This window comes from Pollicipes pollicipes, unplaced genomic scaffold, assembly GCF_011947565.3.
Source record: "Pollicipes pollicipes isolate AB1234 unplaced genomic scaffold, Ppol_2.1 Scaffold_6686;HRSCAF=7923_pilon_pilon_pilon, whole genome shotgun sequence".
NCBI classification, from domain to species: domain Eukaryota; kingdom Metazoa; phylum Arthropoda; class Thecostraca; order Pollicipedomorpha; family Pollicipedidae; genus Pollicipes; species Pollicipes pollicipes.
Genome location: NW_023596921.1, coordinates 33,530,093 through 33,548,477, shown reverse-complemented (window position 1 = coordinate 33,548,477; position 18,385 = coordinate 33,530,093). Strand labels below are relative to the sequence as shown.

The 18,385-nt window shown below is 47.1% G+C and overlaps 1 protein-coding gene across 1 annotated transcript; it reads right to left on the bottom strand.

Annotated features, from left to right (window-relative positions):
- Positions 1–1,230: 1,230 nt before the first annotated feature.
- On the bottom strand, positions 1,231–15,454 carry LOC119108661 (serine/threonine-protein phosphatase with EF-hands 2). The gene is made up of 3 exons (XM_037232281.1): positions 15,304–15,454; positions 7,908–7,992; positions 1,231–3,151 (listed from the first exon to the last, which is right to left on the bottom strand). The coding sequence occupies exons 1-3, from the start codon at positions 15,442–15,444 to the stop codon at positions 2,952–2,954; spliced, it is 426 nt and encodes a 141-aa protein (XP_037088176.1). The 5' UTR covers positions 15,445–15,454; the 3' UTR covers positions 1,231–2,951.
- Positions 15,455–18,385: the final 2,931 nt, after the last annotated feature.

Here is an 18,385-nt window from a genome sequence, read left to right as displayed (position 1 = left end):
TGCATCGAATTAAAAAATATTAAAAGATCCTCTGTTTAACATGCCGCTACGCCCACAACTATGCAATGTTTGGTGCGACTTCCTCCCATCGTTCGGAAGTTATCCTGGAAAGACCCCCGATGGGTGGTCCAGACTGACCCCCACGCGAGCGCTTGTTTGCTTTTGTCCACAAAAGTCCTGCCAATTTAGATATAACGCGCGCTCGGGTAGGGTCAAATTTACCCCCAAGGGTTTTTTCCGGAATGGTTTCCGATCAGCGGCATAAGCGCACCAAATTTTGCATAGCTGTAGGCAACTGAATAGCAAATCGTCTCGCATCAAAAATTGAGATGTACCTTGCGAGGTCACTGACCTATAGCGGGTCAAAGTCAAGGTATGGATTCAGCGAAGTCGTTGTCCAGGGAATCGTGCATTCTGATCCAACAACGGGGTGTTAGACGGAGCCATACATATCTGCGATACTTTCTTACGCAACACCAAATTTGAATGCAAAAAATGCAATTGATATAGGATCAGGTATGAAGGTCAGACTAAGGTCAAAACCAACGTGCTTGATTACTCTAGGGATTGTTATATGGGCTAGATTCTGACACCCATTTCGAATTGGTTGATAATAAGAGCCGCATTATGCACCTTCCATGGACTTTTTAAAGGTCAGAATAGGTCACTGATCTAAACTGAGCCAGGCCAACATTTTGTTTATAGGAACATACTGCCTAGCGTAATCTTTGTCACTTATTCAATTGCCAAACTCAAACCAGCCTCGTATAATTTAGGTCACTATGACTTTCAAAAGGTCAAACAAGGTCAGTGGCCTTTAATGAGCATTTGGCCCTTTGCTTACGACAGTTATCTAGGTTCTAGAGCTAGGGACCCTTTGGCGACTAATCTGGAATTTGACCTTGTTTTACCTTTTTTGGCCCAAAGGTCATGACCTAGGGACCTCAAACTTCGACCTGAGTGAGGTTGCGTACAGAGAAATACACCCTGTGAATTTGGTGTTTTTAGCTTTCTTGGTTCCTGAGTTCTCGGGGGGGGGGGGGGGGTCAAATTGAACCCCACCCGAGCAGAGGATATTCAACCGGCCACCCGGGCGCGTGATGATTTACCATCGACTGTTATCAAGATTAAGCGGGACGGCGCAAAACATTTTCATGTGCCGAATAAAGGGACCTTGCGGCGTAGTATTCCATGACATGCATGGTTCAACACGCACAATCAAGTGTATTAACATCAACAGCAGTTGGGCGTGGAGCGTCGTCCACCGCAGGCGGACCGCAGGCACAAGGCAAAGCATCCAAGGATGACATCAACAGGATGGAAAACGTGAAACATTCTCAACGCGTGGTAACCACACATGTGGAAGCTAATGAAACACGCAAGCCATCGCTTTTGCAGCTTTCCTTTCACACAGTTCCGGCAATTGGTGGATTTTAATTTAACTAGTATGGCTTCTGATTATTTGGCCTAATTACGCATATATTGCATCTCATTCACGGATGAATGATTAAAAACCACATATCAAATGCCTCACACCATTGCCATTGAACAGCAACATCACCCGTACGCCAAGTTAGATATTCACAAGAGAGCATGCTATGATTTTCACATTGATCCAGCGTGACTTCAGGCCGTGCTGTCGACGAAGTAAACCCTTTTAACATTGGCTATTTCCCCTCCTGTAGCTTTCTGCACGAAATACAGCGTCAGAGTTCGCAACATTCTGAAAAAATGCACGGAATGTTCATGATTTAATGCATACTAATAGCTGGAAGTTCTACCTCTTGCTCCCAGAGGTCAGGAACAGTTAGCAAAATACATACATGGTTTTTTGTCACAGTTACCTGTGGTCAAGGGTGCGAAAAGCAATGCGACGAAACACAAGAAAAGGGCCTGCAAAAATTCGGCCGATCTTTGTACCGGATTGACATCACTCTGACGACACATAGGACGCAGTGATAACAAAAGATTCTTCCAACAGGTTTTACTCTAGAGTAGAAATGATCAAAAACAAAACAACTGATGTCAAAATGCTGCAAAACTTTGAACGAGCGCGCTTATTTAGATGGATAGAAGACGTATTCCGAATGTTTTGCAGGCATGCTTTCGCTGTCAGAATGCTGGTTAAGCCCGTTTCATCTCAGTTTCGCTGACGACACTTCTTAAAATCCGGCGGTGCTTTCTTGAGGATGGGTTCATTTGTCATGGTGCAATGGCAAACAATTCCGCAGCATGGCCGGCCCTGTGTCAGCCTGGTTTTCTGAACCTGGCACCAGTTGGCTGTCGGAGGCAGGAACCTTGAACGCGGTTCCTAGAACGCGAAGTCTGTCGTATGCATGTCACACATTGGTCAGAGTGTACGACGCCCTACAAGTGTACAGCACGGGTAAGCAGGTACGGGGACCGTAAACGCATGGATATCAAGACGCTAGATGTACTAACAAAAACTTCCACCCTCAATCCTAACGTTCCGGTCATTCTTTGTCACCCTCAATCCATCCAATGGGCTACCGACAATAGCAAACAACTGCGCGCTTTGGCAAGTCATCACAAAGCAATACATACTCGCAGTACGAAGTTGCCACCCAGGTCACAGCAATGTTGATGGCGATAGATCACTCAATCCTGCCTGACTCTGCTTCGGGCGTAGTGGGAGCTGATAAGAAAATACAGTTCATTCAGACCGAGGCCAAGAGGAACGGCATTATTTGCTGAATAAAAGCAATCAGCAGCACTCCTCACATTCAGGAAGCTTCTCACCTTCGACAAGACCGATACATCTCACGTGTAACCAGCACGTTGGACCGGCACGTGGTATATTTATGTAGATATACGGCGCGCTTTTCGGCATAACGCATTCAAGAGATCTCGGTTTGGTTCCTCTTGATGTGACGGCACATATTGCACGGGTCCACCAACCGATATCGGGCAGATGTTGTCGGCTTTCAATGTCACGCGTCCTCCACGGCATAACTCCCCTCCATGTCAACCAGCCGAAAGGTCTCCAGGAACTCGTTGAAGTCGATGAAGCCGTCCTTATTGATGTCCATGCTTCTGGCCATGTTGACCATCTCGTCGTATGGGATCGGCTCGCACAGGTAGTTCCGTAGGAGGGAGCAGGCGTCGGCGAACTCGTCCAATGAGAGGAACCCTGCCGGAGACGGAAACCGGTCAGGAATTAACGGGGTCAACTATCCAGTGAGAGGAGCCCTGCCGGAACAGACAAAAGCTGGCCATGAATCAACTGGGTTAACTACCCGGTGGGAAAAATATCAGATAGAAGCTAGTCACGGCCCAGCAGAATCAACTCGTTCAGTGAGCGGAGTAATGCCGGACCAGTAACACCTGGTCAAGGGTCAACATGATGTCAATTTATCCAGTGAGAACATCATCGTTTGAGAAGATAAAGTCCCAGTCGAACGACAAAGGAGACAGGCCGTCGAGTGGCGGAACCCGTTCTGAAAGACATTAAGAACTATTCCGTACGTCAAATGCGTCAATTCATTCAAGGGCACCCCTGCTGCGGCAGATGAAATGATGAGAGAGAAGAGAGAAAGAGAGACAAAAGAGAGAGAAAAAGAGAGAGAGAGGGGGGAGAGCGGGAGGTAGAAAGAGGAGAGAGAGAGAGAGAGAGAGAGAGAGAGAGAGAGAGAGAGAGAGAGAGAGAGAGAGAGAGAGAGAGAGAGAGAGAGAGAGAGAGAGAGGAGAGAGAGAGAGAGAGAGAGAGAGAGAGAGAGAGAGAGAGAGAGAGAGAGAGAGAGAGAGAGAGAGAGAGAGAGAGAGAGAGAGAGAGAGAGAGAGAGAGAGAGAGAGAGAGAGAGAGAGAGAGAGAGAGAGAGAGAGAGAGAGAGAGAGAGAGAGAGAGAGAGAGAGAGAGAGAGAGAGAGAGAGAGAGAGAGAGAAAAAAAAGAGATTTGCTGTCAATCCTGGCACAAAATCCATCCGCCAAAACTTATAATAAATAAATCCTCCAAAAGGCCGTACAAAGCAACAACCTTGACATTTTTTGGTTTGTGTTGCAGGCAACCATACCACAGTTTTGTGGTCCGTCACGCCAAAGGGCGATAGGTTTAGTGGTGCATTTGGAGAATCAAAATAAGAAAGAGATTTGCTGCCAGGCTTGGCAGCAAATCCATCTGTCAAAACTTATGATGAATGAATCCTTCAAAGGGCTGTACAGAGCAATAACCTTGAAATTTCCCGACTTGTGTCGCAGTCAATCATACTACAGTTTTGTGGTCCACCACACCAATGGGTGATGGGTTTAGTAGTGCACTTGGATAATTAAAATCAGTCAACATCTTGTCCAGTGCGGCTGAACCTCTCGTGAGTTTCGTAGATCATTGCAAGAGATACAGTTGACGAGCCAACAATTCTACCTCAAATGCTTTGTTCAAGTTCCCTATCAAGACAGTCCTCCCTCTTAGTCTTGAGGATTGAAGATGATCAAGTAACTCTTGAAACTGGTCAGGTAACATTGTCGGCGACAGATCGATGCACCAGCAGGAAGACCCCAGCTATTATGATGCTGCGGGCTGCAAACGTCGAATGACGCCCCAGCAAACTTCCAGCTTATCCGGAACTTTAATTTTGGGCTCTGTGTATGGAAAGCTATTTGTTATGTGTATGGCGACTACTCCACCCTTAATTTTGTTGACAGCCAGTAAATTTCTGTCTCCTCGTAATGTTTTACGTCTGGCTTGAAAGATTTGGTTATCGTCGGCGGTCTTGCCTACATGGGTTTCTGTGATAATTTCCATGTCTACCTTATACTTGTACAACCTAAGCTAAGTTCAGATTGCTTAGTGATCGTGCAAAGTCGCCGTAAGAAAATTTATATTTCTGGGATACTTCGAGCCGTGTGCTTTGTTCTTATGAAAATGATGGGAGCCAGAGATCAACTTGAAATCAAATCTAAGAGAAAACAGCCACTTGGCTGATAATTTGCTGCGATGTACTTCTGGCGCCTTCCAAAGTGTATACGATACCTGAAGTCAGGCCTCCAAAACGCAAAACATCGTTCTTGGCCGTAAATTTATGAGTCCTATCCTATGGGCTGCACACAGCTGACTGAGCTCACTGCCTACGGTTTTTGCTGTTTTGTAAGTAACAAAGCCAGCGCCCTCTCTCTCTTCAAGCGAACAACTGAAGATTCGCTTGATGTTTTTCAAGGGCTGCGCGTAATTGACGGCGCTGGTTATGCTCTTCAGAACATGGTCTGTTCTATGGTTCAGCACATAGTCGCCCCAATATGAATCACTACGTCCACTACCTTTGCTTTGTTTCTTGTGACCGTGTTCTTAAAGCCAACATCAGTTTGATCACTCTTTGCTGTAATAAACGATACAATTTGGCCAAAAAATAAGCTCTTTCATTGCCGCTGCTTTGATCCGGCCAGTGTTTCTTCCACTGATCAAACTTGCTACACATTCTCGTGTATTCGTTTTTTCCTTCCTCTTCACTTTGGCCAATGCATCGCTGCCATCTGCATTTCCTATGGCGCCTGTCCCCTTTTTCCTGCTCTTTTTATGGTCAGACCATGCAACCCTTTGTTGTCTTCTTCTGCGTAAGTGCCTCAAGTTAGTTGGTCGGTTAGTTTTGCTTCTTCAGCAACTGGGCTACAATTCCATTCTTTCTCGTATGTCCCTGTGTCTCCCTATTTTTTCTACCTTGGTTTTCATTCGATTCTAGTTCCATGGTGGAGACCACCGCTGGCTTCCTTGCAGTCTACGGTTCGTTGCCGTGCTTTTGAGTGTTCGTATTGCCCAGGTTCATCCTCGCTTGTCTTACCTTTACTTCAGCATCTAGTTTATTCCCAGCAGCTCCCACAGCGGCCCCGTGTAGAGGTTGTTACCATAGCGGCACCACATAGCATAGAGATTCTACCACGAAACCAGGCTGCCCACTCCAGTGCTTTACGAAACGGTTTTTTGAGTTAGCAGAAGCGTAGCGCTGGTAGGTTTTTCAAGGGCATGGTCATGGATGGGCTTAAGGACCTTTATGATCCTACTACTGTTGCGGTTATGCAGCATCCAACGTGCCCAGCCCCAGCGAATGTGTACCTGCAAAGGTCTGAGCACTGGCGGAGAACTGCTTAGTGACCACTTATAGGAAGTGGTGAGAGGTATTACACGAATTACATAATATCTTTTGCAGCAGCACGACTAAAGCTACTTTGTTATTGGCGGGATCCACTATTGTTATCGCTTGCATCAACATTAACCTGCTGATCGTTCCGAGCAAATGGTGATAACTGTACACGCACGTGAGCTGTGCTTGTTTTCTCTGAGTTAACTTTCAATGGATTGCAGAACAAATGGAACCCAACCATTCTGGCTTAAAGATCACACTAGAAAAACACCCTTTTCCAAAGCCTGACAGGATGCCAATGATGTATCGTTTTCCAAAATGTGTGCCTCCGATGTCATGCATCGATGATTTGGAATCCAAAGCCGTCGGTGGGCCGCGGCAAGCGCCAGGCGCTGGCCTGCTGCGCACTTTGTCCGGCGTGCATCTTGTATCATCCGTGCGAACAGGGCACTGTGTCAGGCATGGGCTCGCCAATCGATGTCGGTATTGCCCCAATTGAACTATGTTGGTATCCTGTCTTCATACACTTCAAAACGCCGTCGTCTGTTCGGACTGCATCCCTGGAAATAGTACGCAACTTCCTCTCACACCATCGCATCGTCCCCCTCTTTGTGGCTGCAGAACATAATTCTGTGACGGCAGCAGCCGACGTTACACCAACGGCGGCGCCAGAGGATCATTTCCGAGGGGCGACACGGCCTTTCCAGTGGATGCCTGCAGCAAGTGGCCGCCTGTTTCCGATATGACGGACGTTGGCCTGGCTGGAAGGAACAGACGTCCGAGCGTTGCCAGGGCCGCCGCAACACACCAGTGAGCTGCATCGTTTCACAACTGCTGGCCTCCGACCGATCTGGACGGAGCACCGCCGCCGCATTGTCATTCCAATCAACAGGATACACCAGTCTCGTGCTGAACAGGCCCATTGGATTGGCTTCAACCTACTTTCAATGCGACAATTCCCGTGTTCACGTTTGAAAAGGATACCGCTCTCTTGCAAACTATCTGCCCTGGCCGACCAGCAGGAACTGAGCTCGGCCCCACCTGCACTTTATAACTCATTCCACGCAGGAAATGGGCAACCTGCCCATCTGACCGAGACACGTGATCGGGAAGGGCGGCGCGTGCTGACACGCAGGGGGACCTTGCATGGAGCCGCATGAGCTGTGCCAAGTGCGTCTCCCTCTAGAGGCGGCCGTCAGAACGCAGCAGCAGCGCACCCCGTTGATATGTAATCGACTCGTGAGTTAGTGGACGGCGAGAAATGAGCTCAACTTTACCAGATTTACACCCAGCCTCGTGTAAAGCTTGCTTTTCTTTGCAACGGCCTCAGTCCCCAGTGTTTGTGTCGGCCTCCGAATATTTGGCAAAAATCCCCAACCATTGAGCCACTAACAAAAACAAGACGAAAACGAGCGGTATGTGTTGGAAAAAGTTGGTCTCTTCTGAACCACAAAATAAATATATAACCAATTTAGACAGAGGGCGTGCAGCCCGGCCACCTGTCTGACATAGCCTCTTAAGTTTTCCATCCAATGTAGGCGTGCTGGTTGTTTAGCCTTTGTCCAGTTGACCTGACAGACTCCTCCCGGCGAAATGTGCTAAGAAACTCGATGTCGCCCCGGCCGTCATGCCAGCTTGTCACGGACGATTATAGGCCGAATCACCAAATGACAACACATGCTTCAAATAACTGCCTTCAGAGATGGGAACATTCTTCAATACAGCTGGCCCACTGCTCGTCTAGCTGACTATTCCGTTCCGATCTGTAAAGGATCGACAGGTCCACGCGAGCGCGACCCCGCGGCCCGCTTCTCTACCAGAGTGGTCCTTGTCCAGAATCCGGAAGATGGTCTCTAGCCGGTCCCTGTTGCGGTAGAGCGCCTCCACGACGCTCGGGCTCTCCTGAAAAGAAAGACCGCATCACTGGAGTGGAGCGTCGCGCACTTGACCAGGCGTGGGCGTCGGATACGCGCTAGCTACCGCGCGGTCGGATGCAATGGGCTTGGAGCACTCTGAGAGCGAGAGGCCGGCCCGGGAGCGAGCGGCTCAGCAGCCGTCGAGTATCGACTTGACAAGCTGTGACGGACAAACAGAACAGACTGGCCGCCAAAGGTGCGCCTTTGTCGCACTGGATTCCATGTACCGCAGCGATCAGGATCATGCTATCACAGGATCAGGCAGAGCCAAGTGGGTGGCTGATACCGTATTTAGTCTGCCGTAGCTATCGCTGACGAACTTACCCTTTCGCTCACATTTTATCAAGTGACGCGCTTCGCACGTCGCTGGGCGTACGGCCTAATCGGAGCAGAGTCCTAGTGAGAGGTATGCTAGGAAGTAGCAATGTTCAGTTTCAACAGGCTAATTTATCATGGTGTAAATATGAGTTATTAGCAATTCTGCAAGCAAGTGATATTGAACAATTATCGATCCATGCATTGTATATGAGTCAAACGACGAAATTCTGCCATCGGAGCAAGCTGTTGACAACACTACTGATCGGACGACGCTATCAAAACTGACTTAGATTGATGTTAGAAGATCTGGCTGCTAAACTGATGAACAGCCGAGATAGAACATTTGGAAAGACCACATAGGGGCTGTGCTTTTTACATCGTACACTTACTCGCCGATGATACAACATATAAATGAATGGGGCTGCACAATGGACTATTCCAGCATCCCGCTGCAGGTTTTTTTGTTCATACTTAAGGAGTAAAGAAATGTCACGATCGCAAGATGCATGATTAAATTTAGTGAGAGACGCAGTGAAAGCTATTCCTAATGTCTAAATGTCTGCTTTAATCATTTTAAATATTTAGGTGCGCAAGAAAAGTGCAATTGGTTAAAAATCGCCAACCATCAACAAATAAGACAAAAATGTGTTGTGTGCAACACCCTCAAACTAGCAAACAAATTTGTTTGGGTTCCTTATCTCTAAAACAGAGCCTGACATGATCGGAAGATCATTGCAAGATCTAAGATAAATACATTAATGCTAGCGTTCGGCCGCACACAGAAAGGCATCAGTTGATAAATTGTAGCTGCATGGACCTTTTGCTGGTAGGTGCTCTTTGACAAATCTTCTCGAGCTCGTGGATCATGTTAATAGTCAGGTACATAAAGGCAATAGTTAAGATGTTGTTTATCTATATTTAAATAAGGCATTTTATAAGATGCCACAACAGCAGCTCTTAAATCAGTGAAAAGTGCATGACACTGAGAGAAAATTCTTGACTGGGTGGGGGGTTGACTGCAAGACAGAAAACAAGTAGTGCTCAATGATGCTAAACCTCAGCAGGAGCTGGTAGAGTGTGGGGCTCGACAGGCGTCGGTGTTGTTCATTTTACTCCTTATTATTTCTGTGAATAATATTAAGAGAGGGTGAGAACGCAGGGTGCTTCAACTTTCTGACCATAAGAAATTGATAAGAGTGTCGTAAAACGCAGACTAGGTGAAATTTGACTGAGAGAAACTGGTCAACTGGGCTTCTTTATGGCAGATGTCATTTCATTATGATAAGTGTAAGGTGATGCATTTGGGTAGTTCTGGCAGTTAGGGCATTAGCTATAGAATGGGAGGCCGAGAGTTGGACTAGATCGAAGGAGAAAGGTACTTAAGATTTATAATTTCCAGGGATTTAAAGGCACTAAAGCAATGTGGGACTGCTGGGAACAAGATATTTCGGATCCTGGAACTTATTAACAGGAATGTCCATTACAAGAGGAAAATGCTGTTAAAAAGTTGTACTTAGCTTATGCCCGGCCACAACTAGAGTATTGTGTACTGGATTAAACCCAATGCTCCCAAAAAGATAGAGATAGATTGGGGAGAGCACAGCGAAAAACAACTAGGATGATAAATGGGATTGGCGACTTAGAATGTAAGGATAGGCTTAAGAACTTGGATTTGTGTTCACTGAAATATCGTAGACTTGGAGGGGATCTGATAGGGTATTCAATATTATTAAAGAGATGGACCAAGTAGATCTACCAGGAGCAATGCAAATTAGGTCGAGATTTAGAGAAACCATTGCAATGAGAAAAAAGGCAGGAGTGGAACTATGAAGAGGCAGATGTCATTTAGTCAAAGAGTAGAGGATCATTGAAATTGACTGTCAGACAAAGTTGTAGAAAGCCTCTTCTAGCAACGTTTAAAAATCGTTTGGGCAAGATTTGTCCGTCCAAGGATCTCATTTATAGCTACATTTAGGCCGGTCAGGTGGTGAAATTAGTGCCAAGGATGGGTGGGGAACCTGGGGTAAGCCAACATCGATGGGCCCTTGTGGCTCTTTGTTGGCCTGATGTCTTCATGTCCTAATACTTTCATGAAGGGGAGATGGAAGAGCAAGCATAGTCTTTGTGCAGCGGCGATGGCGATCGAAAAGCGTAGTTCAGCGAAAGCATGGCTTACGCAGATATGCGGTATAAAGCAAGGCGAGTATGTGGGCAGTTTACGCGCGTCCGACACGCGTGTGCAAAAATGCGCCAAGAGATCATGAGGGTAATTTGATTTGTGCGCATTAATTCGTCGTAAATATTGTGTGCGTATGCATCATCGCAATAGTCCAATACTGCTGTCAAGTATATGTGTGTGTTTTTTCAGACATTTTAGCTGACAAAAGCTGTTCACCTTCACCACAACGACGCAGCGATTTCAGCAAAAAGGTAAAATGTTAGGCTGCCTCGCAGTAACCTTGATAATTTGAGTTTTAGTGAAAACAATTAGCAGCTTCTAACCGAGTTGAGATATAATCATACGTTCTAAAGCCCGCGGTATACGAAATCGTGTCAGGTACTTCTCAAGTAAAGCACGGGATTCAGAGGGTTCATTCAACAAGAAGCTCACCTGCGTTCGACCCACGCACAGCATGTATCTGACGTCACACCGCAAACCATAATGTTGTCTGCAGAAACAACGATGAGGTGACATGGGTTGCCTTAAAAGGTCCGCTGAGTATTTTGCGAAAAGGAATGCTCCAGATTTGGAGACATTAAGGTAAGGACCAGATATGATGAAATAAGCCCACGTTTAACTATTGTTATACCTTTTAATAAAAAACCCGCTGTAGGCCATGCAATTTCTCTATTTAGTAAATATGCTCCTGAATGCATCATTGTTTGATTGCGTCATAAAACGTTTGTATGGTGCTGAGGTGCGGCCAAGCTAACGGTGCGAAATTGCCACGCTGGTTCCACTCGCTTGTACTTCAGTCTCCCGAGAAGTGACCGTGACGCTGTGGCGGTGCTGGAGGTCTTTGTTGAACCAGATATCGGTATATGCTCGTGTTTTGACCTCTTCCGTGGCGTTCTTGCATACTTATCCGTGAGTTTAAAATGCTTGCTTGTATTTACATACTCGGTTATGACGCTTGCCTTACGTTATTCGATTACAAGTCTCATTTCCGTAAAAAAACTAGGAGCCACGCCTAACTTCTCGTATTGTGCAGACAAAACGTGATTTGTGTTTGAAGCTGACACCGTCTGGATAACATTGATTGGGGGTCAGCTGGAGTCCATATTGTCTGGAAATCGTGCTCACGAACGTCGGATGTGAACGACTCGACGATTATATTCTTTTTGACCTTGGATGTTGCGTGGCCAATGGGGTGGGAGGATTTGAATGGCGTCATGCATGCTTGAATCACATTGAAATAGTCTGCAAGGGATATACTGCACATTTTCGCGGACGTATAGTTCAGAATCTACAACTAGATGGCTATAGGGCAGGGCCGTGAACAGAAGGGCAGCGCTTTGAACTGCACCGAATGGTCTTCAGGATGGCTTTTTCAGTTCAAAACCACATACAAATATGTAGCATTCCCTTTAGATTGTATTTGAGATGTGTGGCCCTCGTACATTCCTCCTTCCAGGACTGTGCGCGCCGCGAGCGGCCAATGTTTATCCCGTGCCGTCCCGAAGGCGGAGGTGCTATCAGCTAAGGAGGCCAAGTGGTGCTCGGGAAATAACGGGAAGTGGGACTTCGCAGTAACGGTCCTGGGATAAGCAAGGAGGGAAGGCCTTGCAGCAATAATAGGACGGGCGTGGTAGTGCGAGATGTTTCTCCCCAGTATGTTCAGGAAGCTGAACGCGTCTGTAAGCCACGTACAGCTTTAGGCACACGAGCCGATGCCGTCCGTCCGCGACATCCGTTTTCTGCTCGTGTAGCTCAAGTAAAATAATTTGTTTAAGCTGATTGGGGCCTGTAGAGGGTCGTTGAGCAAGTAAAACAACTGATCATTGTCTCATGAGTTTACATCGTTTAATGGATCCACCGATAACAACGAGGAGTGGAAAGACCTTGACCACTGCCGATTCGGCATTTGCGCAAGGAGTGCAGCAACTCCAGTGTCTAAGGGTAGTGATGACCGCATGTTTAATCGGCAAGCCGTCTTCCTCGATCGGTGGCAGCAGGACGCCAGGCACACGAGAAGCTCTCAGGGGCTCCTTCCATGACAATCAGGAGGTTTTCGACAATCTTGTCAGCAGCTCCCTGATTGAAGGTCGCGTTCGAAGCAGCATTGGAAGTTTATTCGTTGGGAACATAGCTCGAGCAGACGGAGAAGTTATAGCATTGCGAAAAATGAAAGGCTGTAATACTAAGGAGAAAAACCTGGAATGACTGGGAAGAGCGGTACTCGCTGCAAGAGCAAGAAGAGGCTCATTGACATGAGTAAAAGCACAGAGAAATTCCCGGAAAAATCTGGACAAGTTGCAGGACACCAGTGGTCTGATACTATTGAAGAGATTAGATAACTGAATGCCCTCAGAAGAACACAATAGTAACATATGCAATCTTAGTAGGATTAGCATGGCCCGCACCGTACAACGATGAGTGGAAACGACGAAGCACTCCTTGCCAAGAGACAACGGTAACTCGGGGTGACAGCAATCTGGTGCAAAATGTAAACAATCTGGTTAAAAATGTCAATAATCTGGTAAAAATTGCAACAATCTGGTGAAATGGCAACAATCTTCTGTTGCATCACGCACCTCAAAAACTAGATAAGAACCAAAGCCGGAGGCAAGCAATGAATATATGAAAGCCAAACCACTACCCACTTCAGAAGCACAATTCAAACCATCATATTGACGGTCAAGAGGCTCACTTTAGCAATCTTCTCATCTTCTATATCGCTATTCAAGCCTTCCTCACTGCATTCTCGAAACACGAGCCCTTACTGTCATGGCTTCTCGTATCCGCATATGCAACAAACAGGAGTTCATTGCAATAGCTTAACTTTCAAGCAAAAAGAGGAAATTTATGGAATGTTACATTGCTGGACAGTTTGATTAAGTATAATGAGCGGCATTTTTAGTATCCAACACATGTTTACCGCATCAAATCAGTATTCAGCTCTAGCGTTTCTAATAATTCAGCACAGATCTGCCGCCACTCTTCCCGCAGCCTAAAAGAGATGAATCCTGAAGATAACGAAGTCATGCCCCACTACAGACACTATCATTTACTATTTCATTTCACATTTCCATCCAGATGGCAAATGTGGTGGGATCAGTCCTGCGTTCGCAGTGCACGGAGTGTGTAAACGACAGAGAGTGTGGAGGTCCGGTGTCATCAGCGCTTGAGGAAACCTTACTAAATGAATTCCCAACGCTTCTCCCTCAATGATAATACCCTGCCACCTGCTAATCGTTTTCAGGGAAGACATTCTTGTCTCTGGCACCAGATCAGGCAAATGTGTGTAGGTCGAATGCAGTTAGTTTCCAAGTGGCGCAACTTCTAGACTAAGCGCCACATTACCTTGAGAAGTACCATTTAACCATTGCTGTCTTCCGTGGGGATTCAGAAAGTATGACACATGATCACATATCTCACTGGGGTAAAAATATGGTCACTACAAGTTTCACTAAATCTACAATTTTCCAGGACATGCGAGACAACTAATTACTATTTCAGGTATCTAAAAGCGCTGTTAGCGCTTAAAATAAAACCAATCACGCAAAAAACCTTAGCCACCTGCAATGGAACGAACAAAAATAGACCATCCTTATGTATATTGCATATAGGTGCACCCGGGATGGAGTCGTCGTGTAGCACACATTCCCACAATTGGCAGTGAAACAAAAATGCTAAAAACCACACATTCCGTGAAAGGCAAGTTTTACATCCTTTTCAGCTGTCCCCTGCAGCGTGGCATACACACCATTCAGCCTTTGTCGCTAAGACGGGCCCACAGCTCTGGCTGTCGTAGCGGACGAAGTCGCGAGCACCAGCAGATCTGGAGGCGGGCCAGGCGGGCGCAGCGCGATGGAGCCCACAAAGCGCGTCTTTCTCGCCGTTCGCAAAGTGCACTTCCGACGGAGAGGCCGGCCCATACAGCCGCCGTTAGTGCCTCTCCGCGCCCAACCCAACTTCTGCGAGCGGCGAACACATGTGGTAAAGACGTTGAAAAATGGCATGGCACGTAGAAATGACACGCGCGAACGAAAACCATACCTGTTTTTTTAGAATCGCGCAGCATTTGGGTCCATCGTTGTCTCGTCTCAGACAAAGGTGGATCTTTGCCACCCATCAACCTCTACTCCACGCCCGCGGTGCCTGAGTGTGCCCAGCTCTGCCGGGCGACCGCTCTACCTGAGTGTATACACCTCTGCTCGGTTCCCGCTGTACCTGGTCTATGCGTCCACCTCTGCTCGGTTCCTGCTGTACCTGGCCTGTGCGTCCACCTCTGCTCGGTTCCTGCTGTACCTGGCCGTACCTGAGTATGTGTCCACCTCCTCTCGACGCCCGCCGTACCTGAGTGCGTGTGTCCACCTCCTCTCGACGCCCGCCGCACCTGAGTGTGTGTGTCCACCTCCTCTCGACGCCCGCCGCACCCGAGTGTGTGTGTCCACATCCGCCCGCCGCCTGTCGTACCTGATTGTGTGTGTGTCCCCCTCTGCCCGGTTCCTGCTACACCTGGTTGTGTGTGTGTCCACCTCTGCTCGGTTGTTGCGGTACCTTAATGTGTGTATCCACCTCCGCTCGGCGCCCGCCGTACCTGAGTGTGTGTGTCCACCTCTGCTCGGTTCCTGCTGCACCTGAGTGTGTGTGTCCACCTCTGTTCGGTTCCTGCTATACCTGGCTGTGTGTGTGTCCACCTCTGCTCGGTTGTTGCTGTACTTTGATGTGTGTATCCACCTCCGCTCGGCGCCCGCCTTACCTGTTGTGTGTGTGTCCGTATGTGTGTCCACCTCCGCCCGGCGCCCGCCGTACCTGCGTGCTCGCTCGTGGGCCGGTCGGCCGCGGGGCCTCGGAGAATGTCTCCACGTAGGGGATCTGACCGTTGCTCTTCGCCGCCACAATCTTCTCGCGCAGCGTGCGCCAGGGGATGGTAGATGAGCAGTGTCGCTCCATCACGGCCACCCAGTCGGCTGCCGGGATCAAACCTGCAACGCCCCGGGGCGCAGCCGTCACGACCCGACGTGGAACGCTCTCGGGCCTCACGCTTCTTTTGAGATAATGTCAAGATGCCAAGATGTCAAGCTCGGGATGTTCCCGTATGACGACAAAGCTTTGTATGAAATTTGTTGCAAGGAACTTGTACTTTAGCTATCGTCGTTGCAAATGAGTGAAACGAAATTACCAGCTCCTAAAAAGTTACTTCGATGTGAGTGAAGAACAATGCCAGGAGCCCCCAAAACAAAATTTTGAAGAAGAGCTGGCTGTGAATGCATTTAATTAGGTACTGTTTTGATCGTATTTCATCGCCGGTTACTACTTTCCAATGTCCTCATTAAGATCACGCACGCAATCGGACATGGATGAACCAATCACGTACGATCAGTTAGGGAATGAGAAAGGATAGGTGCCACATAAATTCAGAAAACATTCCTGAAAAAACCTCACCATATCTAAAGCATTAGAAGATTGTTTAATACAATCAGCTCGACTAAAAATAAGTTGAGTCAAATGTGTTGGAAGTTGCAGAATCTCCTCCGGGTCCATACACTATAATTCGCTTCACGAGGCGTTCTCTCTGTGCGCTGCAATCAGTCAATGCAATCAGTCAATGCAATCAGTCAATGCATTTTGGGCCTGGACGTGGCCATATGGACGGTGAATCCAGCTTAATGATACTGTGATGCATGGCATCACTTCAAGCCGTGGCGTCATGCCGAGGATGTTTGAACAAAAAGCACACAACTGGCAACTTTTTTTCTTCTGCATTCGCCGAAGTCAAAATGCATTCATGGAGTATGGAAGAAAGCTCATCGAAAATACACTACAAATAAATACACATTTTGGTGGTCCCATCCGCTGTAACTTAAATTGCAGTCATCCGCCGAAAAGGAAGCCCGAAATGCATGTAATATCCGGAATACATGTGATGTTATAATCGGGGCAAAACCAGGATGTAAGTCTTGTTAGCCTGTTACGTTCGGGAAAGAGGCAAGGCCAAAGACAATAACAGAGATAGAGACAGAGGCAGAGATACTAATGTTGTGATCTGATATTTACTGATCGCATGTGAAAAAGCAAGATGGAAAACTCCAACTTGCTGAAGTGTCGTTAGCCACTGGGCTGGAAGTTCAGGTCCCTAAATTCTTTTTTAAATTCCCCTTTGGATCTGTTATAAGCACTCTATCGTTCCGCACTTCCGCCAAGCGCCATGATAAGTCAGCACCGTCACATGACATGCTAAAGATCGTGTAGAGGATCTGCTTATGACGTGCAGAGGATCCGCTTATGGCGTATAGAGGATCCGCTTATGGCGTATAAAGGATCGGCTCATGGCGTATAGAGGATCCGCTTATGGCGTATAGAGGATCCGCTCATGAAGTGGGCGCAATCCAATGTTATAACACCGAAAGATGTTAGGCACAGAATACATGCTCTCGTATGCAAGCTGCGTTTACCTAAACTGTTTCGTAGGGGTGCACCAATCATGTCTCCTGTTTTGAGGGACGGCTCCACATTTCTATGTGGTTTGAGACTGAGATGAAAATTTCTACTTGTTTTGAGACTGTAATAGCCATTTCTCTGTGGTTTGAGACTGACCTAGCCAATTCTGTGTGGTTTGAGACTGAGGTAGCCATTTCTGTGTGGTTTGAGACTGACATAGCCATTTCGGTGTGGTTTGAAACTGACATAGCCATTTCTGTGTGGCTTGAGACTGACATAGCCATTCCTGTGTGGTTTGAGACTGACATAGCCATTTCTGTGTGGTTTGAAACCAACATAGTCATTTCTGTGTGGCTTGAGACTGAGGTAGCTGTGTTCAAGATAATTCCCTGCAGTTTAAGGTGAGCCATTTTAAGACTTCAAATCTTCTCATTTTTGTTTTCAATGGGGCGCACGTAAACTTACGCAGACTGTTTCGTGCCGCGTACTTTTGTGTCACCCAAAAATGTATGACGTCATATACATGTCACAGGAATTTCACCTTCTTATTAGCCATGCTCTGTTCAAAGTAAAAAAGACGATCATTTAATCATTCATTTTTGGAATACGTCAGCACGAGCCGTAGCATCAACGCACAGCTGTTGGCACTCACCCACTTTAACCCATTAAATGCAAGGTTCATACATGCACCACGTTTTGTGACGTGTGTTCGTTTTGGTACATACGGATCAGTTAACAAGCCACCTCTCTGCGAGGTTGAAGTACTACCTCTAAGTCAACTTTCTGCTTCGGTGACAGTTCTGCACGAGCAGAGGTGACAAAAACATTCCATGATGCAATAAAACGATGACACATTGCAGACCACATTTACTAAAAGTGAAATTGTGTTAGCTGGAGCAGTCTCTTGCACTTAAAAGCACACCAATAGTTACGAGAGAGCTTTTCCATCGTACCTCACATTTGCCTCAATGTCTTAAAACTTGGAACATTTTCTTTAAATAAGCCCCCGCCTCGAGCTCTCTGTAACTTCGTCAGCCGATTTTCAATGGAATGTGAGGCAGAAGCCTCCTTTTTACTGAAAGGGTAAAAACTGATTGGTAATTGGTCAGAACCAATCAAGAAGAAATCCCTATTTAAACTCTGCCAAACTTTTCCTGTTGTCATGCTTCTGATGCTATTGAGAGACTGCTTAGAAGAGGGGTTATCCGATTGTTCATACGTCGCCCGCAGGCAATACTTGACCCTTGCCGGCATGAGTGCTTAAAGCCCTAGCGCACCGCTGTTGCCGTCAAGTGCAGCTGTACGCCAGGTAAACAACTTGAACGTTACAAACCGTGGGTAGATCAATACTAAGCTGTTGACATTGCTCACGAGCGCAAGCCGCCAATAGCATCTCAGATTATACCTTCTCCTCATTGGCATATGACCGCCGCTCTCACCGCTCGGACGTCCT

Bases quoted from the DNA above. Each gene is read 5' to 3' on its own strand.
- LOC119108661 (XM_037232281.1), bottom strand. From the start codon at position 15,444: ATGGAGCGACACTGCTCATCTACCATCCCCTGGCGCACGCTGCGCGAG. The intron at 7,993-15,303 runs GTACGGCGGGCG...CTTTCTTTTCAG, and splicing joins GCCCACGAGCGAGCACGCAG to GAGAGCCCGAGCGTCGTGGA. The intron at 3,152-7,907 runs GTAGAGAAGCGG...CGTCTCCGGCAG, and splicing joins TCTGGACAAGGACCACTCTG to GGTTCCTCTCATTGGACGAG.